The sequence below is a fragment of the Benincasa hispida genome, chromosome 8, assembly GCF_009727055.1.
Source record: "Benincasa hispida cultivar B227 chromosome 8, ASM972705v1, whole genome shotgun sequence".
In the NCBI taxonomy this organism is placed as follows: domain Eukaryota; kingdom Viridiplantae; phylum Streptophyta; class Magnoliopsida; order Cucurbitales; family Cucurbitaceae; genus Benincasa; species Benincasa hispida.
The window spans coordinates 16,251,167-16,272,775 of NC_052356.1; the positions used below are offsets into that span (position 1 = coordinate 16,251,167).

A 21,609-nucleotide genomic window follows, 5' to 3' on the forward strand; every position below is an offset into this window, starting at 1 on the left:
AGGATGAGCATGAGTTTATAAAGGTATGACTACTACCTTCAATGGGATGGGGCATTTTAGGTGAAACCAAAATCAAAACTATAAGGCTTATGCTCAAAAGCGGAGAATATCATACCATTGTGAAGATATTTAAACCTTATTTTCCTTTAACAAAGAAAATGATCTCTTTCCTAAAGAGATTTTTGTGTTGTTTTGCCTGAAATTAACTTAATAGCAAGTCAACTTCATCAATGAATAAATCAAATATATGTTAAGCTACCTAACCAAACTTAACTCAAAATAAATCACACCTTACCCAACAATAAACCAAACCAATGGACTTTTTCCACGTTTCAAAGTCCAGCCATTCAAGATGTGTTTACTTCTTAACTACTTTTATTTACATGTGAACTACAATATCCGTCCTTTACACGTATGAGCTATTCGAAATATCAAAAAAATATTTGTGGATTGAAAGCATTTTTTTTTTTTTTTTAATAATTGTGGAATGGGAGAATCAAACCTCTAACTTCAATATTGATAGTTCAAACATTAGGCCAAATGGGCATATGAAAGAATTTGAAACTATTATTTTCATTTCTGATAATTATTTAGATAAAAGTATAAAAGAAAGCTACATGTTCATATAAAAACATGAGATGAAGCTTCTAAAATTATTTTGTTGGTTGAAACTATACATAATATACCATTCCAACTTCCAAGAGAGAAGTGTGAGGCACATTCAGTAAAACCTCAGGCTCTCTACAATTCTGTTTCAAAAAAGCATACACAATATCAATGGCTAACTTCTTGAAAATGGGAGATGATTTCTTGGCCTTGACTGAACAATGTCCAAAGATGTACGTAATTCCCGATTCTTTTGCTCTCAATATCTGCACTGCTTCCTCATTATGTATAGACTTTTCCCGATCGTCGACTGCCGTATCCGTTGCTTGATATTTGTTTGAAGACTGCAACATATTTGAGCTTGTAAAAGCCTGCTCCACTGGTTCATATTCACAAGGTTCTTCTGAATTTTCACACCCTCTAGAGACTTGTGTCAATGGTTTCCAAAAGTGATCTTCTGTTTCAACATAATGCACTAAAGAAAACACCAATCTGTTCTCAAAATTGTAGTTCTCTTGTAGCAAATCCCTGTAACCGTACCGCACAATGCACCGAAACATGTTGCATTCTTCTGGCCCCACCCTCGTAATGAGCAAACGATCTTCTTCATCGATATGAGGAACTTGAACGTATTTTATACAAACAAATACAAGAACTTGATGAAATGCAGGCAAAGTGGTTACAAAGTGACCAAAAACAGCAGGAACACCAGCGACCAGATTAGTGTATATGAGTCCAATTCCGGGCACACGCACTATGCCGAGGCTAGGCCCTGAAGAAAGTATCCTATTCATCGACACTTTGTTCTCATCGTCATATTCATGTTTCTTCATCGTCCCGTAGTACCATGTATACATCGAACACATAAAGATAGTAGAAAGCACGAGAGGGATCCAACCGCCTTCATGAACTTTGATGATTGATGCAGAGATGTAAAGTAGTTCGACTGACCCGAAAAACATGAAAAACGCTACGGCATTGATCAACCTTTTCTTCCAAACAATTATTATCACAAGTGTCATCAAGCAAGTTGAGACAAACATAACAATGGTGACTGCCAGCCCTACAAATCCATAAAAAACGATCAGATTTCTTTCTCATGTGATTGAAAATTTAAGCCCACAGACAATGCTAAATGTTAAGACTTGTACCATATGCATGCCCTATCATGTTTGTGTCTCTCAAGCCAATTGTCACAGCTAAACAAAGGCACATTAACATCCAATTAACTTCTGGGATATAAATCTGCCCATATATCTGGTTTGAAGTGTGCATAGTTTTCACATGAGGGAAACAATTCAGAGCACAGCACTGGTTTACGAGGGAGAATGTAGCCGAAATCACGGCCTGACTTCCTACGACAGAAGCAAAAGTTGCCACGATGAACACCGGCCAAAACACAGCTTCTACATTGACAAATAGTGTAATGTCATGACATGTTCAGACAGGGACACGTAAATATATAATCTCTGTATTTCTAACTTCTTACCAGGTATTGCTTTGTAGAAGCTTCTCTGAATATCTTCATGGTGCTTAGAGAGGAATGCAGCCTCACCCAAATAAGCAAGCATCAAGGAGGGATATACAAGAAATGTGAAGGCAATCTGTGATTTAAATGAGGAAGATTTTAACTTTCAAGCACATTAAGATCTTGATGAGTTTACCTTATTATTTTCAACCAAAGTGGTTACAGTTACCTTGATTGAAAGTGAAGAGAAGTGGCCTAAATCAGCAAACATCGCCTCCACACCTATGAGAATATCCCATAAGCAACTTGCTCCCGATGTTTAAGGGACGAGAGAAAGCGTGAAATCATATGAATCAAGATGTACAAGTACCTGTTATCGAGAGAACGACTCCGCCTAATGAAATCCAACCTTCAATGCCTGTGCTTCGAAGGAACTTCAGCATATAAACTGGAGAGAGTGCATGATATATACTTGGGTTCCATTTGATAATATTATACATTCCGATAACGCTAATACTGACAAGCCACGCCGTGATGATTGGAGCAAACATGAAAGCAACCTTGTGCGTTCCACGATGCTGGAGGGAGAATAGTCCAACTAAGATGATGCATGAGATTAAAACAATATAATCTGAAAAGGGAAACACAAATTTTTGCATGTTTTAGTCTTTTTGTTATATATGGAAATGGAATAATAGAGGGGATGATGAAGCTTACTCTCATGGAGTCCAGTAATCTTATGTTTGACACCTGAGACTGCTGAAAGAACTGAAAGGACAAATATTTATAAATCATTACATGAATAAGAAAATGCAAGTTTTTATGTAGCCATCTTAGCTACTAATGCAATTTTGCACTTAAAATTCCAACATCATAGAACTAGTAGTGGCAAAAAAAAGTAACTAGTAGTGGCAAAAAAAAGTTTTACAAATTGAAATATTAAGATGATCTAAGGTACTGAATTGAAAAAGTAAAGGTAAAACGAAGGGACCTGACCTGATATTGCAGGAGTGAGCACTCCATCACCAATAGCCATGCAGGTTCCAAAGAGAACAAACAACAAAAAACCTCTTCGAAAAGACGGATGCAGTCGAAAAAAAGACTTTAGTGCAGCACTCGACTTGGTCTCCGAGATTCCCTTAATGTCATATGCAGATAACTTATCATCAGTAGGTTCTTGATTCGGTAGAATGCATAATCTAGCATGCCTGCAGAGGAGAGAGTACAGTGCAAATGTACCCCCTGCATCACAAGCAAATGGTGTGAAATAATCAGCTTTACCTTTCTTCCTATCTATTAAATCCTTTATAATTATAGATTTCCAAGATCTTGATAGAAAATCAAGCTCAAAAGAGAAGTGAATGTTAGGACAAAGAATCATATCTCCATAATGATGTAATATTTTCTATTTGGACTTGAGCCCATGTGAAGAACCATAGACCATTGCAAACATTATCCTTAAGAAAAATACTTGGACGATCCTGGGTTGCACCTATCTTTTTGTTATCTACCCAGTAGTCCAACCATAGTTTGCCATGTGGCAAACTCTTCTTTCTTCTTCTTTTAAATATTTTGAACTTTGTCTACTTTGTGGTTAGGATGGACTACAAAAATATGTGTAGCACAGAATGCACCCAAGTATTACTTTTATCTATATATATTCCTTACTTCTAATCGATGTAACATGTGAAACTATCTTCCAAGTCTTTTAACAATCAAATCATCTTAACACTATCTATTGTGTTGGATGAGATGAAAAACTTTACCTTCGCCATTATCATCGGCTGACATGACAATGAAAACATATTTGAAGAGAGCAATGAGTGTAAATGTCCAAAAGATAAAGGATAGAACCCCATATATCTCTTCATCATTCTCATGGAGACTCAATTTGCCAGAGAAGGTAGTTTTGTAGACATAGAGAGGGGAGGTGCTGAGGTCCCCATAAACAACTCCTAGACTTTGGTAAGCCAACATAAGCACACTTCTGTAGGACTCATTCTTCACATTCTGATGAGAAACATATTAATCACATATTGGTGGCTATAATGATGATAAACAGAAATATTCCAACCTAAAATTTCAAAAGAAATTGGAAAGGGTATATCTGAAAAAAGATACCAAATGCAAATGCATCAAGAATCTGAAAACATAAATGCATCAAGTTTGTATGGGAATGCTTATAAGTTATAACAATGAAAGAAGTGCTTTTAAATGTTTAGTAGGGCTGCAATTTAGAAGTATTTTAAAAAAAAGTACAAACTATAAATGGCATTTCTTTTGAAAGAAGCAATTGAGTTAAGTGTTTATACAAGTGCTTTTAGTTCAAACACTTTGATTACTCATTTTTATCAAAAACAACATTTTGATGATACTATCTTTTCTTTCCCTATTACTCTTTACACAAAATATCTCTTATTTACTTCTCTCTACACACATTTCACTAATCACTTCTCCAATTCTTGTTCAAACAAGGAAGAACTGAAAATGTTTATTCCTTCATGAAACCATGAACATATATGTTTTGACAAAGGTAACTAAGGATGTGTTGGAGAGAGACTTTGAAATCGTTAAAATCACTCGAGTCATGTTCAAAATAAACTAAAAAAGATGCCCCTAACAATTCAAAGTTAATTTGAACGTGATTTTCAAACCCAAATTAATTTTGAATGATTATAAGTATGTTTCAAAATGATTTTGACTATAAAAAAAGTGATTTTAATCATTTGAAAAATCTGTACACGTAGGATATGACTAAGGTGATGGATCAACATCCATCATATCAGAAAAGAACAAAGTATTTTATCATTAAGATAGAAATGATTTTGATAAACAAACACTTTTTGAAAACAAAAACACTCAAGAACACAATCAAAAGAAACGCAAAAGCTTCTGTTCTCCCTGTTTTGCTTAGTTAAACAAGTTGGGTATAGCGTACAAGAACCTTAAAGCAAACCCATGTTTCCATCAAGATTCTCAAACGTAAAAACTCCATTAATCGGAGCAGATAACAAAAATTCATCCCAAATTTCTTGCTGACAGAGAATTTCAGGGAATCCAAAACATCACGTAAAATGAAGTTTAAATGTCTAAGAAAAATCAATAAGTAAAACCAAAATGCATTTCACTCAAACCTAAACGGAAACCCAGTTCCGAGATAGAGCTATAAAACAAGAGAATCACACAGCAACTGAAATCTCTCAGCTCTGTGGGATAAAGCAGAAATAAGAATCCATATAGAGTTTTTGAAGAAATTATAGGTTGGGATTTAAGAATACCTTTGGAGAGATTCCTTCTGTTTCAACATTTTCCTGTGATGGGCTGTTCATGGCTGCAGAGAGAAAGAGCAAAGAGAAAAACAGAAGAGGTAAAAATGGTGTGGAAGTGACTAAGCTACATGACCCTCCTCCTTCAAACCAACCAAATAACCATAATATTTGCCATTGCCAAGCAACCAAACAATAATAAATAATTGGTTCGTTCTCTCTCTCTCTCTCTCTCTCTTGGGCTTGGGTTTAGAAAATATTTTTAAAAGTTCAAATCATTTGAAGTAATTATAGGTTCAGCTTTGAAAATTATGTTTCCTTTCTTAGCTTTCTTTAAAAATATTTTTCTACCTTTTTTTCTGGTTAAAATCACATTTGAGTTTTAAAAATAATTCAGTGTATCTTACCAAATTGTCCTATCATAATTTATCGTAAGACAAATTCTAATCACAATTTGTCATGTGATAAATTCTTCTTACTTCTTTTTTAAAATATTTTAATTATTTTTCTATGTGTATCATGAGAGTGGGATGCATAAAGATGAATTATACTTTGGATATACCTAAATATTATCTTTAAGTTTTTAATCAAATTTAAAAACGATTTTTTAGGCTGATTTGGTCACAAGTTTATCTTTAATTTTTTTTCATATGTTTCTTCACAATTTTTTTAATTATGATTTTTGTTTATATTAAATAAATATTTATATTTATATTCTCAAGCTAAATTTTAAAAATAAAAATTCAATTGTATAAATGAAAATTGAAGAGAAAAAAGTCATGCTAGTAACTACTAACTACTAACTATAAAGTTAATACCACTTTTAAAAATTTTATACCACGTTTAAATCTTATAAAAGAGAAGAACAGAAGGAAAACGGACTAAATGATATTTTATACAGAATTGAAGGACTTGAAATGGAAAGTTTTAAGAGATCAGGGACCAACATGAAATAAATAAAAAATTTGAAGGCCAAAACAAAAAAGAGTTACTATTTATTTTTGTCGAAATTGCGACAAATTATTAGAAATTTACCAAAATAAGTAATGTATTTTTGGAAGAAGAAGAAAAATCCCTTACAATGATTGTTGAAACAGCAAAGACGAACCGATAAGCTTTCAAAACTGGATTACAAGAAAGCGATCCCGAGAAAGACAATTTGAAACGATGGATACCCAAATCAATTCAGTCAAAATCATCCACACAGAAGAAGAAGAAGAAGAAGAAGAAGAAGAAGCAGATGTAAGTCCTTTTCTTTCATTACACTCCCATGGCCGAAGATTTCGCTATCGTTATCCTCCGTACAAGATTGACTGCTAAGGAGCTTTCAATCTGACAGCCAGCATTTAATCCAACTGGGGTCACATTCAAATTTTCATAACAGATTTCTAAATTACTGACACAGATGTTATACCTAATAATGCATAATCCTTCTCTGTTGTTGCTTTCAAATTTCAATCTGTGATGCAGTGTACTTGGGGGTAGAAGACGTGGTACGGTGGGAGAAATGGAACAATCAAAGATATGGTTGTTAGAAGGTAAGAATCTGACTTCTCAATTGGCTGTTCTGTTCCTGCCCATAATGTGTTTGTGATAATGCCTGAATGAATGGAACCCAGTAGTTTTAGCAGAGAGAATGTGAGAGTGTTGGATATGGTGGTTGGGGTTGATAATTGAACTCATTTTCAGCTTGCCCACTTAAGAAAATAACATCTCCCAAACTTGTAGATTAAGCCCTTTAGTCCTTCAGACATGTTCAAGCTTTTACTTCTAAGTTGTTGTAATTGTTCTTCTGCTTCTTCTCTTCTTTCATGGTTTTTTTAAGTTCACTTTCTGTCATTAGCATGTTCTGCAAACCATCAAATCAAAGCCATAAATTGGCATCCAATTCTCCCTCTTCTCCATGAATTTGCAGTGCCAAGCTGGTGGTGTGTAGAGAATTGGATTCTCGTCCACCTCATTGGGGAGTAATTCTGTTATGTTAATGGTTCTTAAAGATTAGATTGTTCAAGATGAGTGGGATAATTTTAATTCATTAGACCTCCTGATGATATTGAGGCTTGAATTGAGCAGACACTGTGAATGAAGGTCATTATCAGGTGTGAGCTCGATCTCCTAGAGATTAAAATTTGAAAGGGCCAAACATGTAAGATAGATGGAAGTTTCTTTTTCTTCTTCTTTTTCATTAAAAAAAAAGAAAAGGAAAGGAAAGTGATGTGATATATTATGCAGCAATTATCAATGAAGCCTCCATAGCTGGTATGCCTCTGTTTTTCCAAGCTTCAGCAGCCATTCACTCTCTTTTCAATGCCCCAAATATAGGATCATATAGAAAAGGGAAAAATTTTAGTCACTATATTCTTATCCTTATGATATTATTATTTGGGTTTATAATTGTCTTCATATTCTTATCTTTATATGAAATTATTTGGCTTTATAATTTTCTTTATATTCTTATCCTTACATGATTTTATTTGGCGTGATGTTGATGATTTAATCATTTTCATTCCTTGCTATTTTTTTTATTAACCGCTCAATTATTGTGTATGGCATAAGAAATATTAAATCATATTTTAGTCCTATTATATTTTTGGTTTTACACTTTGTCCTAAACTAAGCATTAAAAGAAACCATTGGTTTAAGGCTTCGTTTGAAATTGTGATAGTTTTTCAAATAATTGTTGCAGCTGTGCTTCTAAAAAACTAATTGTAAGAACTAATTTTAAGATTTATTGAAAGTATGATGAACTAAAATTTGATATTTGAAAATAGAGGGATGGAAACGGAATGAAATTTAAAGTATAAAGATCAAAATGGTATTTTAACCTAAGATGAAAGGATGGGCCAAAATAATATATATTTGTATATATATTTTAATGATCAAAGATTGGAGATTGGAGCAGAATGTAAGCATAATAGTACAAATATTCATTTGAAAGGCATTTTCAACTACTAGACTAACATTGAAATTCCAAAATATAGACAAGGACTTGCAAATTGTAAATGAGTGTATTTATTATGGATGGCTTAGGCATGGCCTTACAGTCACTTCACCATGACAAACACATTTTAGGTCCCAAAATCAAATTTGTACATTGAAAAGTAATCTAGTGGTGGGTCAATTGAAAAAATAGCTTTTTCAAATTATTAAAAAAAAAAGAAAAAAAGAAAAAAAGCTAATGAGAAGAGGATTGGCATTCTCAATCTTCACCTTATTTGGTTGAATTATTACAATTTTTGTCTTAAATGATAATTACAAATTAGGCTTTTTTATAGTTTCATTATCTACACTAAAACATGTGTGTTTTAAAGATGGTTTTGATCCATAATAAATCTTTGTGGTTTTTGTTTTGGAAATTTTTTTACCTTTTGTCTCTTCATTTTTAAAAAGTTTTAAAATTTAAATCAATTGATGTGAAAATTGGGGACTATGTCTTTTTTTATTATAAAGGTTACTCATGTTTTGATCGATTGAGTTAGGAACATTTTTTTAATATATATGTTAGGTATGATACAATATAATATTGAGGAAAAATTACCTTTTCAATCGTTGAGTTTTGAAGAATCGATGTATTTGGATTCTATATTTTCAAGATATAACTTTTTCGCTACTTTTAGTCCTTGAGTTCTTAAAAATATGTTTAAGAGACTTCTGAAGTAATTTTTATGTAATAATTATATGACATTATAAATTAGAAAAAAAAAAAAAAGAGATGAGATAATTTTTTAAAATTATTTTTCTAATTTAAAATGTCATTTAATTATTTAAAATAATGATACAGATTATTTGAAGAACTTTTTTAGTTTATTCTTAGAGATTCTTAGACGAAGAAGGTTCCTTTTGAACACTCACAAGGAGACTAAAGAGGTCATTTTTCTTATATTTAAAAGATTGGGAGACTAATTCATAATATTTAGGATTTAAGAAAGTATCCAATAGATCTCTAAAATAAATTATTTAATGGGTCATTGACTTCTTCGATAATTTTTTAAAAATTCACGTATCTACCTTACATAAATTTTAATTTTATATCTAATAGATGTATAGTTATAATCAATTATTTTTTTAAAAAAAGAATGTTAATTGGATAGACTAGACACAAAATTTGAAGTTTGGGAACTTTTTAACACAATCAAAAGTCAAAAAAGCTTAGGGATGAACTAAAGAATATCTTGAGACAGTTGAAGACAAAGACATGTGTTTCTTTCAATACCACATTTATGTTCGAATTTTCATTTATATAAAGAAAATTGTTGAAAGACGATGTAAATTAATAAAAAAGAGCAGACAATGGCTTAAAGAGGGTTGTTGAAACTCGAATCTTTTAAGTATTTTATTGTGGACAAAGTTTTTTTTTCTTTAAAAGAATTTTAAAAAATAAAATAAAAGAATTATAGTCTAACTGTGAGAATTAGAAATATTTAAGTCCGGTTTGGTAAGCATCTTGTTTTTTGTTTTTGAAAATTAAGCCTATGATACTACTTCCACCTCTAAATTTCTTTTTTTTTTTTTTTGTTATCTACTTTTCACCAATAGTTTAAAAAATCAAGCCAAATTTTGAGAAATATAAAAAGTAGCTTTCAAAAATTTGTTTTTGTTTTTAGAATTTAGCTAAAAATTCAACTATTGTACTTAAGAAAAATGCAAATCGTTATAAGAAATATAAATGAAATAGACTTAATTTTAAAAAACAAGAACAAAAAATTAAATGATTACCAAATGGAACCTTAACTATTAAGCTTATATTTTTTTTTTTTAGACAATTTAACTACTAAATTAGGTTCAAATTGGCTAGAGTATTTTCGACTCTCTAATTAAGATGAGTGGTTTTCTTTTATGATGGAGAAACCAAAGCACTATTATTTATTAGATGGTAAAAAAGAAAAAAAAACTTATATTTGTTTTAAAAAGGAATTCTCGCAATTATAACAATTATGCCAAAAGTATTAGCATATATAACACAATACAAAAGAAATAAAAAAGAATTTACAAATATAGTAAAATTTAGATCTAATTTTCGCAGTTTATTGGTGATAGACTATATTGCTAAAGGAATCTAATAGAGTCTATCACCGTTAAATTTTGATATATCTATTAAAAATTTGTTATACACTTTATAATTAGCCTTAAAAGTACTATGATTGCAATTACCCTTTTAGAGAAAAAATTTTTTGTTTCAATTTGATTGATAAATGTGCTTTTCAAATCATAATTAATTCGATATCTATTAAGAAATTAGAAGTTCATGTAAGGGTCTATTGTAAATGTTTGTGTAAATGTCGATGGGAGAACAAAGATTAAAAAAATGAAAAAAAATAATTACAAAATAATATAAAGTCTAAGGAACATTTTGAAGGGAAATGATGTGAAAGAAACAAAACTCATATCAATACAATTTTGAGATAAAAGTGATGTGAAAATTTAAGAAAAAGGTTTGAAGAAGTTGAAACTAAACATAGGTTCTTTTTTTTGTAGTTCTTTTTTTTTAAATTCAATTTTCTTTTGGAAGTTGGAAGTTTTGGATTGAAAATAAAGCTGAGAAAAAATAGTATATTACCAAAGTTTAATTTGAAATGATAATGGCATGTGATACATTGGCATATAGAACTATACAATTTTATGAAATTTTTTTTAAAAAAATAATAATATTTTAATATTTATTGAGAAAAATAGGATTAACGGTAAAATAAAAATTGAATCAAATTTCTAGTCACGAATTAAGATTAAATCTATTTTTTTTTTCACATTTTCTCCCTATCTCTTCTTTTATTTTTTTTAGTGTTTTTTTATTTTCAGAGAATCTTTTAATGTGAAATTCAGTAAAATAAAAATTGAATCGAATTTTTAACCACTTAGGTAGATTTGTTCTACTTTGTATCCATTTAAATCAAAAAGCAATAAAAAAATAATAAAAATATGGAACTCGGAACTCGTGTTCCACTTGGTAGCTGACATGGAGGTTTAACAAAAATCGTATATTTGTTACTCTATTTTTATCAATACTTTTTTCTTCCACCTTACTTTTGTAATTTTTGTACCATATTTTTGTCATTATTTTTAAAAAATACATTATTCTTGAATTTATCTATATAAAACTAAAAAGAAAAAAAAAAAAAAAAAACCTCAACGTAACTAATTCTAAAAAAAATTGAAATTTCCTCGAAATTAGTCCAATTTTCGTGGAAATGGGAAATCGAAATTCCCCACCAAAATTTGGGGGAAAATTTTCCACCCTGCCTTTATTAAGAAATTTAATAAGTTCCATTTTATTTTTTAAAAAATCTTGTAAATCTCTAAAGTTAAGCGAGGTCTAGGTTTAAAAAACTTGTAGTTGGAGTGCAGGTGTCTAAGCTTGGGATGAAGTTTAGATTTAAAAATTTGAGTGGTTAAATATTTTCTTATAGTTAGATTTTTCTAATTTAATATTTTAATTATTTTAATATAGTTAAGTTTACAATAAACTTAAAAATTAGAAGAATTTTTGTTTTTTTTCGAATTTTGATATAAAAATTGGACTAAAATTATAGGTTTATTTAATTTATTATTTTAATAATTTGATATTTTGATTTTATTAAGTTTTGAAATAAAAGAATATAAACTTTTGTCACTTTAACTAATTTGAAAATGATCGATTTTTTTTATCACAATATGCTAACTTCAGATTGAAATAAACGAGTATTTTAATCTTAAATTCAATTATTGAAAAATTATAATTTTTTTTTATCAAAGTACATTTGAGGAATAACAAAAATCATAAAGTTTGAATTTTAATTATTATTTGGGCTAAGTTGTTTCAAACATTAATCATTTACTTTTAAAAATGTTTCTAAATCTTTGAGCTAGTTAAATTGACCAACGATTTTTTTTTTTAAATGTTATCAAATTAAATTAGGACTTTTTACACATATGGCCTAAATAAATATACCTAATCACACAATTGCAATATAATCGGCTATTATTATTATTATTATTATATATCAATAGAAGCATGTAAGGAAAGTTTCTCCAAAAATTTGAAAATTGTTATCCTCATAAATGAAAGCAAGAGTTGATAAGAAATTTTGAACGAGATAATGAGGTATATTTAATATATATAGCACTAAATATTTGAATTTCCTATAAATAAATCAGTATATATTTGACAAGGGCATGAACTATACAATTCATACAATATATTATCTTATATTGAATAATATGTTTGATGTATATTTACATCTTTAGTACATTTGTAGAACATCAAAAAATAAACCATGATATATGTGATGTATATTTACATTTTGCACTATATTAACATTATATTCGACACTTGAAATCTCAATAGATAGATGATTGATTTTAAGCTAGAAAAAATAGAAAATAAACAAAATCCCCTATAATGAAGGAAATATTAATTTTAAACAAAGAAGGGAAGAGAGAAAATTAAAAAGATGATCTAAGAGTAATAATTTTTTTTAAAAAAAAAACTCCAAAAGAAAATAGAATTAGAAGAAAGAGAAAGTGTATTTTAAAAAATAATTAAGCTAAGGGCCTATTTAGAATGACTTAGAAAAATTGTTTTTAAAAATTTATTTTTATTTAAACACTTTTAATAAAAACTCTTTAAAATAAAAATACACGTGTTTGACATCTCTTTCTTAAAAGTATTTTTAGATACAAATTTATTTAGTTTGTGATATACTAAAAATATTTTTATTAATATTTTTCAAGGTTGAATGGTGGCAACCGGAGATTGACCAACGACGATCACGAGAGCTGGTGGTCAGATGTTCATCGGTAGGATCACCGAAAATGATGGCTGAAGGTTGGCCAGTGGTAGTCATCAAAAATGGTGTCTGAAAGTTGGCTGATGAACTTCCTAGATTAATTTAGGGAAAGAAAAGAAGAGTAACCGATGAGTTTGAATAGGGTTTGAATAGTGTTTACTATTCAAACCCATGGAAAAAGGGTAGGAAGCTAGACTTCCTAAATCCTTCCTCCGAATAAGAGTTGGGCTTACCAGGCCTAGAGGCCTGCATAAAATCGAAAAAATTGATGAACCGAGCCGAATCGGACCGAACCGATTGGTTCGGTATGGTTATTTTTAAAAATTGATTTTTCGATTTAAATAGTGAAAAAACCGCTACATTTGGTTTGATTCAAGATTCAATTGTTTAAAACCAAAAAAATTGAACCAAACCGATATAAAGTTATTCAGATTAATTTTGTATTAAAGCCCATTGGATAAGCCCATCATAGTCACCTTCTCTTTTTTCCTCTCTCTTTACTACCACCGACCACTTCCATGTTCCCATTTTCTTTTTCATTTCTCTCTTTCCTACCCCCAAACCCGTTGTTGTCGCCATGGCCATCCACTTCCTCCATCCTCTTTCTTCATTTCTCTCTTTCCTCTCTCCCCTCTTCTTCTCCCATCAAGATCTTGAAGGAACTGTGAACATCCGTAGTGGAAGCGGGGATCGACCCAATTTTCAATTTTTTCTCAGAATACAAATTTTATAGAAACAAACCAGAAAATTATGCATTCATTCTAAATTTACAACATGCGATTAAAGAGTAAAAGGGATAATAAATTTACATACCATTGAAGATCACAAATCTTCACGAATCCTCTTCTCCTAGTCGATCATGAACACTTCAATGAGGGCACCACCAGGATATCTTCCTCTATATTCTCTATAGAAGATAAGAATAACAGGAGTGTGTAGGCTCTGTGTTCTTTTGGGAAGAGGGAGAGTGATTTTTTAGAGAATAAAATCTTCTGTGTTTTTTTGGAGAATCCCAGAGAGAGAGCTTTTTTTTCCCAAATCAATCTTCTGAGAAGAAGCAACCTGACACCCACTTCCCATTCTCCACGTTGATTATATGTCCTAAAACTCGCAGTTTGTAAATATTAAACAAATTCTATTTGCAATAAAGATGTTATTAAGGTTTATTCCATAAAACTGTTACTGAATATGTAAATTAAACTTGTAAAGACTAAATCTAATAAAGTAAGATCCAAGGCTATTATATGAATACTAAGACTTTATGTGGAGACATAAAGATGGATCAAGTTCAAGTAAATAGCCAAAACAGTCTATAATATATGAATAAGGTTGTGTACCTTATTCTAATAACACTATCGGATGCGGTCCACTTTGTATTTAGTACAAACGATGTGATCCAGAATCGTTCATATGGAGACATGCAAGTAGAGGTGTCCTATGCAATGAGTTTGCGTAAGACTAAGACCAAGAAATAAGTCATTTTTACTCTATAACAATGTTTACTTTTTAAGACTGACTATTTCAAATCGACGACCTAGGTAGCTCGATCTTAATCCTGAGCTTATTATGAACTCTTGTTTATTAGGGATTATCCTTAGATTTGCATAGGTGAAGGTTGGCTCAACGGCGTCGACTCAATAAGCCTTTCATTTCAGAGGTAACACTAGGTAGATAGCTAGGGACATAGGGTGCAAGATGGAACTCACTCCTACCCACTTTTTGGAGTTAGTAAGAGGTTGTTCTTTTATATACTGATTCCAGGTCTTGAATAAGGGTCCCACCCTCTCATTGGCCTAAGAGAGACTCAGTGTAATGATTGGATCACAAACCAATTGTGCATTAAAGGATCAGTGGAAGTTGAGCAAAATGTAATCTCGAAGGTAAAACGACATTTGAACCAATCGTTATTCTGAACAACCTGTGAAGGATCGACTTACTGATTATGGTTAAATCAAGTGGACAGAAATATATCTACAGTAAGGGAGTGCAACTACTGGGTTTTAGTAGAGTGGCCTGGTAGTTAATGAATGTTGATTAATTCAGTTTAAAAAGTTTAGCTAATTAATCTTGGACCGTTGGAACCCATGATTTGTAGGTCCATTAGATCCCCTACTAGCTCATAAACGGATTAAACCTTAGAATAGAGTGATGAGTTTAATTTGAAAAGTTCCAATTCGAATTAAAGAAATTAGTAATTATATATGATATAATTACACGTTTGATTATCGAATTAAACGAAATTGAAGAATTGATTAATGTTTAAATTCGATTTAAACATTAATTACATGAATAGAGATTTATGATTGTGGAATTTGTGTTTTATTAATTTAATATTGGATATTAAATTATTTAAATTAATTAAATTTTATTTAAAATTAATTTTATTTGAAATTAGAAATTTGAATTTTTGAAAAAATCAAATATTAAATTCAATTTTTAATTTTAATTTAATATTTTTGAAAATTTAATTAAAGAAAATTGAATTTAAAATTGAAAATTGAAAAACCAAAGCTAGTGGGATTTTCCCACCTTATATTCACAATTCCACTTGATAATTGAAGTAGGTGGTGGCAAGTTTTAAGGTCATAAAATTGCATGATGGATCGGATAAAAACCTGTATTATTCAACTGAGATTTCAGCCATGCAATTTTTTTTTTCTGGTTTTTAGTTGAAGAAGGTGTTTTTCATCACTTGAGCACAAAAATCACTAAAACCAGATTTTCTTCCCTCAAAATTCCCTTCAATTCAAGCTCATTTTGGATCCCACAATCAAATCTAAAGTTCTAGAGAATAGTAGGAAATTATAGTGGTGCTCTACTACAAATTTCTGAGGAGATTGAAGTTGGATTTGATGTTCTAAATCTTCAAAGATGAGTTTTTATGAAACTTTTTTTTTCTTATATGAACATGCTTGATTAGTTGTTAAAATTAATGAATTAGAGTACTTAATGGTCCTGAATTCTTCCGTTAATTGCTTGCTAACTCCATCAATTGATATCAGAGTGTGATTTAAGCACTCAATTCGAGTTAATTTTAATTTGGTGGATGTTTTTCATAGTATGTAAGAAAATGGTGGACTGATATGGTTTTTTTTCCAAATTTGACATTAAATTCTCTTCAATTATGTTGCAATTATTTTAATTGGCTCTTGGTTGATAGGCCTTAATGTTTGTTTAAGTGTTTGTAAATTTATTAGAGTCAATAGAGTTGCAATTAGGTTGTATTTGAAGAAAAAAGCAAAAAAGGTTAGCAGCAGAAAACTGTTTTTGAAGCCACTGCCAGGCAGCATTGCAACACTGCCCTTCATTCAACCCAAATTTGAAGAAGCCAACCCGTGGCATTGCAACGCTGGGATGGAGTGTCGCAACACTGCTCATCCCAGTGCAGAAAGCATGCAACCTGAAGTTCAAGTGAACAGGTTCTGTCGGTTCGAGTCTAGAAGGTCTGGTTCAACCCCTTTATGGTCGGTTCAACCTATTTTAAAGCTTTGAAGGTCCGATTCGGGTCAATTCGAGTGATTTAGAAGCATATTGAAGCCATTTTTAATTATTATTGTAATAATTTAGGCTGTTTGTTTGCTTAAAATGCCAAAACTGGTATGTATCAATGTATGTTTAATTATTTATGCATTATAAAAGTATGTTATAATTAAATAAATCTAGTATGTGCATATAGTATACTATGTAGATTTAAAATCCTACCATTGGAAGCATGTTGCATGCATTGAAAGTATGTTATAAAGAGTTATAATATATAGTATGCATGTTTAGGGTTTCAAGTGTTTAATATGAGGTGTTCTATTAAATCCTGTAATGCTTGATGATTGTTATGGATACAAAGCATGTCTTTTTCTTTTCTTTTCTTTTCTTTCTTTTTTTTTTTTTTATAAAAACTAGATTAGATTTTTAAAATCCATAACAAAGATAAGATGTATGCTCACCTAGGTCAAGAAATAACAACTTGTTTTAATAGTTAAAATATATCTTATCTTGTAAACTTTTGATTACAAACTCAACCGATCTATAATCCTGTCTAAGGCTTGAGGTATTTAAGTTAACGGTCTACGGAACACCTCCTACCTGGGGATTATAATCGTATAATTGAGCATTGTTCACCTGGTTTTATGAGAATGCGTGAGTGGTGTGAGGTTTTAAAACTGGTTTATCGCCTAGACATCGTAGGTTAAATCCAAATATAGACGTCATACTTGGATGATCACCTAGACTTAGGTTGTTTTAATTAGCTAGAACATACCTAAACAAATATTTACCCTAAAAAAAAAATAGAACACTTCAATGGGAGATTAATAACATATACAATATGTTGTTCTTAGCTCTCAGATCCTAAGAGTTCACCATGAGATTCATGCTTAGGTTCATGTCACCCTGGAAGTGACCTCCATTCAGAAAGTGTTTGCATGAGTGAATAGCAAGGTGAATGGAGGAAGTAGTTCATAGTAAATGGGTGAAAGATGTATCTCAACATGTCATGTAGTCTCTTCCATTAGTTTAGACTGTGAGACTCCTATGTTGCGTTTGCTTGTCGACTTTATGTGACATATGCTAGTCGTTTTATGACGGTTATCCCCTAGGAAGGTTGTAACATGGGATTCAGACTAATTCAAACTCCATAAATTGATAGGATTTCTTAGATTGATTCCTAACCTTGACTTTCTAATTTGGTAGCATCGTTGGGGCTAACCTTCGAGGTCTGAAAATGGAAGGTTACACTTACAAGAATTACCAAGTTTTAGTAAGTTCTTGACCGAAACTGGTAACTAAATGACTATAGGAATAAGATTTATTCTGAAGATAGTATTTACTTAAGATTGTATTGCTTCAGTGAAAGAGTATTTGACTGCCCCTCGGTAGCATCTATTATGACTCAGTAAAGTATCGTTGCAAATTAACAATGAATTTGGGTATGTTATTACTTTTGCTAAACTTGAATTGGATTTAAAATAAATTTACTAATTAGAATTTTTTTTAAACTTCATCCGGCTAATTGTTCTCGTATAGCACCAGCTCCGGTAGAAATTTCTCGACGCTTCCACTATGTTTAACGATCTTAATTATTCAACATGGAAATCAAATATACTAGCAGATGATGATTTTAATTTTTTTTTTTTTAATAGAGAAATGTCCTCTATCTCCCAACTCATCTACAAATCAAAAGGTTTTGAATGTTATAGATGAGAAAACAAAAGAAGCACAACAAAGTAAATATGATTTGCTTGTCATTGAGACATGTTTAGTGGAAAATGATAAATTAACCTGAATAATAGATTCAGGTGCCGTTAATCATAACTATGCTTTCGCTCAGGAAACTAGTTCTTGGAGACAACTTACAGAAGGTGAGATAACCTTTAAAGAAGGAACTAGGGAAATTATTTCAGCTAAAGCAATGGGAGATATGAAGTTATTTCTTGAAGATAGATTTTTTTTTCTTGAAAATGTTTATTACAATCCTTCCATGAGAAGAAATTTAATATATATCTCATGTTTACTAGAACAAAATTATAGCGTATTTTTTGAAAATAATGAAGTGTTCATTCTTTTGAAAGGTATTAAGATATGTTCTGTAAATCTGGAAAATAACTTATATGTGTTAAAAATTGACTGAGGTAAAAGTTGTTTTGAACATAGAGATGTTTAAAACAAGTGAAACTCAAAACAAGAAACGGAAAAGTTCTCCTATTACCTATCTTTGACACTTAAGACTGGGTCATATTAATCTCAATAGGATTTGGAGGTTGGTTAAGAGTTGACTTCTAAATTAGTTAGAAGATAACTCTCTACCACCATGTGAGTCTTGCTGAGAGGGTAAGATGACCAACAAATCTTTTATAGGAGAAGGTCTTAAAGCAAAAGAACCCTTAGAGGTAGTACATTCAGATCTCTGTGGTCCGATGAATGTTAAAGCTTGAAGAGGGTATGAATATTTCATCAGCTTAATAGATGATTATTCAAGATATGGCTATATTTACCTAATGCATGATAAGTCTGAAACACTTGAAAAGTTCGAGGAATATAAGGTAGAGGTTGAGAACCAATTAAGTAAAAAGATTAAAACACTCTGATAAGATCGAGGTGGTGAGTATATGGCTTAAAATTATAGGACTATTTAATAGAACACGGAACACAGACTCAACTCACAGCCCTTAGTACACCTCAATAGAATGGTGTAGCAGAAAGGAGAAATAGAACCCTGTTAGACATGGTTTGTTCAATGATGAGTTATGCTCAGTTGCCAAATTATTTTCGGAGACATGTAGTAGGGAGTGTTGTATATATTTTGAACATGGTTCCCTCGAAAAGTGTTTCTGAAACACCTTAAGAGTTATGGAGAGGATGTAAAGATAGTTTACATCACTTCAAGATTTGGGGATGCTCACCACATGTGTTGTCCAAAACCTAAAGAAAATGGAACGCCTTCAAAATATATGTCTATTTATAGGCTATCCTAAAGAGACAAAAGGTGGTTATTTTTATGATCCCCAGGAAGATAAAGTATTTGTATTGAAAAATGCAACATTTCTAGAGGAGGACCACATAAAGAATCATCAACCACGCAATAAGCTAGTATTAAACAAAATGTCCACAGAAACTACAGATAAATCAACAAGAGATATTGATCTAGTTGGTCCTTCAACAAGAGTTGTTGATGAAACTAATATTTCACATCCTTCTCAAGAGGTTAGAATAACTCGACGTAGTGGGAGAGATTCATCAGCCTAACCGTTACATGGGTTTAATGGAAACTCAGTTCGTCATACTTGATAATGACTTAGATGATCCATTGACTTTTAAATAGGCAATGAAACATGTGGATAAATACAAATGGATAAAAGCCATGGGCCTTAAAATGGAGCCAATATACTTCAATTTAGTCTGGAAACTTGTAGATCAACCAGAAGGGGTAAAACCTATTGTTTGCAAATGGATTTACAAGAGAAAACGAAACCAAGCTGGTAAGACGCAAACCTACAAGGCTAGACCCGTGGCAAAAGGGTTTATTCAAAGAGATGAAGTAGACTATGAAGAAACCTTCTCTCCGGTTTCCATAATCAAGTCTATTAGAATACTCTTGTCCATCGCTGCATTTTATGATTATGAAATTTGGAAAATGGATGTCAAGATAGCTTTTCTAAATGGTTATCTTGGAGAGAGTACCTATATGTCTCAACTAGAGAGGTTTATCGAACAAGGTCAAGAGCAAAAGATTTGCAAGCTTAAAAGATCCATTTATGGATTAAAACAAGTATCTCAATCCTGGAATATGAGATTTGATACTACGATAAATCTTATGGCTTTGAAAAGAATGTTGACAAACCTTGTGTTTACAAGAAGATTGTCAACAAAATTGTAGCTTTTCTGGTTCTATATGTTGATGATATTCTACTCATTGGAAATGAAGTAGAATTTTTAGCTGACATTAAGAGATGGCTAGCTATGCAATTCGAAATGAAGGATTTGGGAGAAGCGCAATATGTTCTTGGGATCTAAATAGTTCAGAACCGCAAGAACAGAACATTAGCATTATTTAGGTATCTTATATAAACAAGATGTTGTCTAGATATAAAATGCAAAATTTCAAGAGGGGTTTGTTACCTTTCAGGCACGGAATTCATTTATCTAAGGAACAATGTGTTGGGGTTGATGCTCTAAACTCTCGTTGGGTCCTGTACTTTGTAAACACTGTATTGGATAAACGCTTGTGATGTAATAATATATGATATTTTCTTCATTGTTGTCTATGAAACCTGGGATATTTTATTTGCTTTACCACAAACCAAAGCATATATGTGGAGACATACAAGTAGATCATGCCTTAAGTGATAACCAAAATGGTTTGTAGTATATAGATATATAAGGGAAATCTTATCCTAGTGACGCTATGGATGCGGCCTGCTTTGTAGAATAGTTACAAGTGTTGTGACTTACTACAAATGGTCTGATCCTGATCATTCATGTGGAAACATGCGAGCGGGGGTGTCCTATACAAAGGAGTTTGTATAAGACCGGACCACGAAGTGTTATAGTCTTATTATATAATGTTGTTCATGATAGAGGACTTCACTTCACTAGGATGACCATAGGTAACATGACCTCAATCCTAAGTAAGTTGGGAACTCCTGCCTTTGAGGGGGTTCTTTGATTTGCATGCGAGTGGCCAGATTGCCGACTTAAACCTACCACTTTGAGGATTCGTCTGATTGGGGAACTGGGAACTCAGCTACACAAAATGAAATTCACTTTTTTCCTGAAGCAAGGGTAAGTAGATAGATTGTTCCTTTAAGGGTTGATTTCGGGGCTTGAACGATGTGGCACCACACACCTTCTCATTGCCTGAGAGGTGTTCACACCTTTTAAGACTATGTTGTATTGATCATTAGAGGGATCAGTGGTACTTAAGGAGTTAGATGTAATTACAGGGGCAAAACGGTAAATTAGTCCAATTGTACTTACGAGCATCTATGAAGGGTTATCGTACTATTGACTGGTT

General features: G+C 31.5%; 1 protein-coding gene and 1 long non-coding RNA gene across 6 annotated transcripts; one reads left to right on the plus strand and one right to left on the minus strand.

Annotated features, from left to right (window-relative positions):
• Positions 1–557: 557 nt before the first annotated feature.
• LOC120083038 (potassium transporter 1) lies at positions 558–7,185 on the minus strand. 5 transcript variants are annotated; one of them, XM_039038539.1, is made up of 10 exons: positions 6,755–7,185; positions 5,353–5,405; positions 3,841–4,084; positions 3,071–3,316; positions 2,792–2,842; positions 2,445–2,705; positions 2,304–2,356; positions 2,096–2,210; positions 1,758–2,012; positions 558–1,669 (listed from the first exon to the last, which is right to left on the minus strand). In XM_039038539.1, exons 2-10 carry the CDS (start codon positions 5,401–5,403, stop codon positions 672–674), a joined length of 2,274 nt encoding a protein of 757 aa, XP_038894467.1. In that variant the 5' UTR covers positions 5,404–5,405; positions 6,755–7,185; the 3' UTR covers positions 558–671. The 5 variants fall into 5 exon arrangements, with proteins under 5 accessions (XP_038894467.1, XP_038894466.1, XP_038894468.1 ...); XM_039038538.1 differs by lacking the exon at positions 6,755–7,185 and adding an exon at positions 6,421–6,559; XM_039038540.1 differs by lacking the exon at positions 6,755–7,185 and having other exon boundaries at positions 1,758–1,961; positions 5,353–5,605.
• LOC120083039 lies at positions 6,444–7,775 on the plus strand. Its single transcript, XR_005483358.1, has 3 exons — positions 6,444–6,582; positions 6,811–6,878; positions 7,184–7,775. It is a non-coding gene; the product is annotated as an uncharacterized LOC120083039 (long non-coding RNA).
• The last annotated feature ends 13,834 nt before the right edge of the window (positions 7,776–21,609 follow it).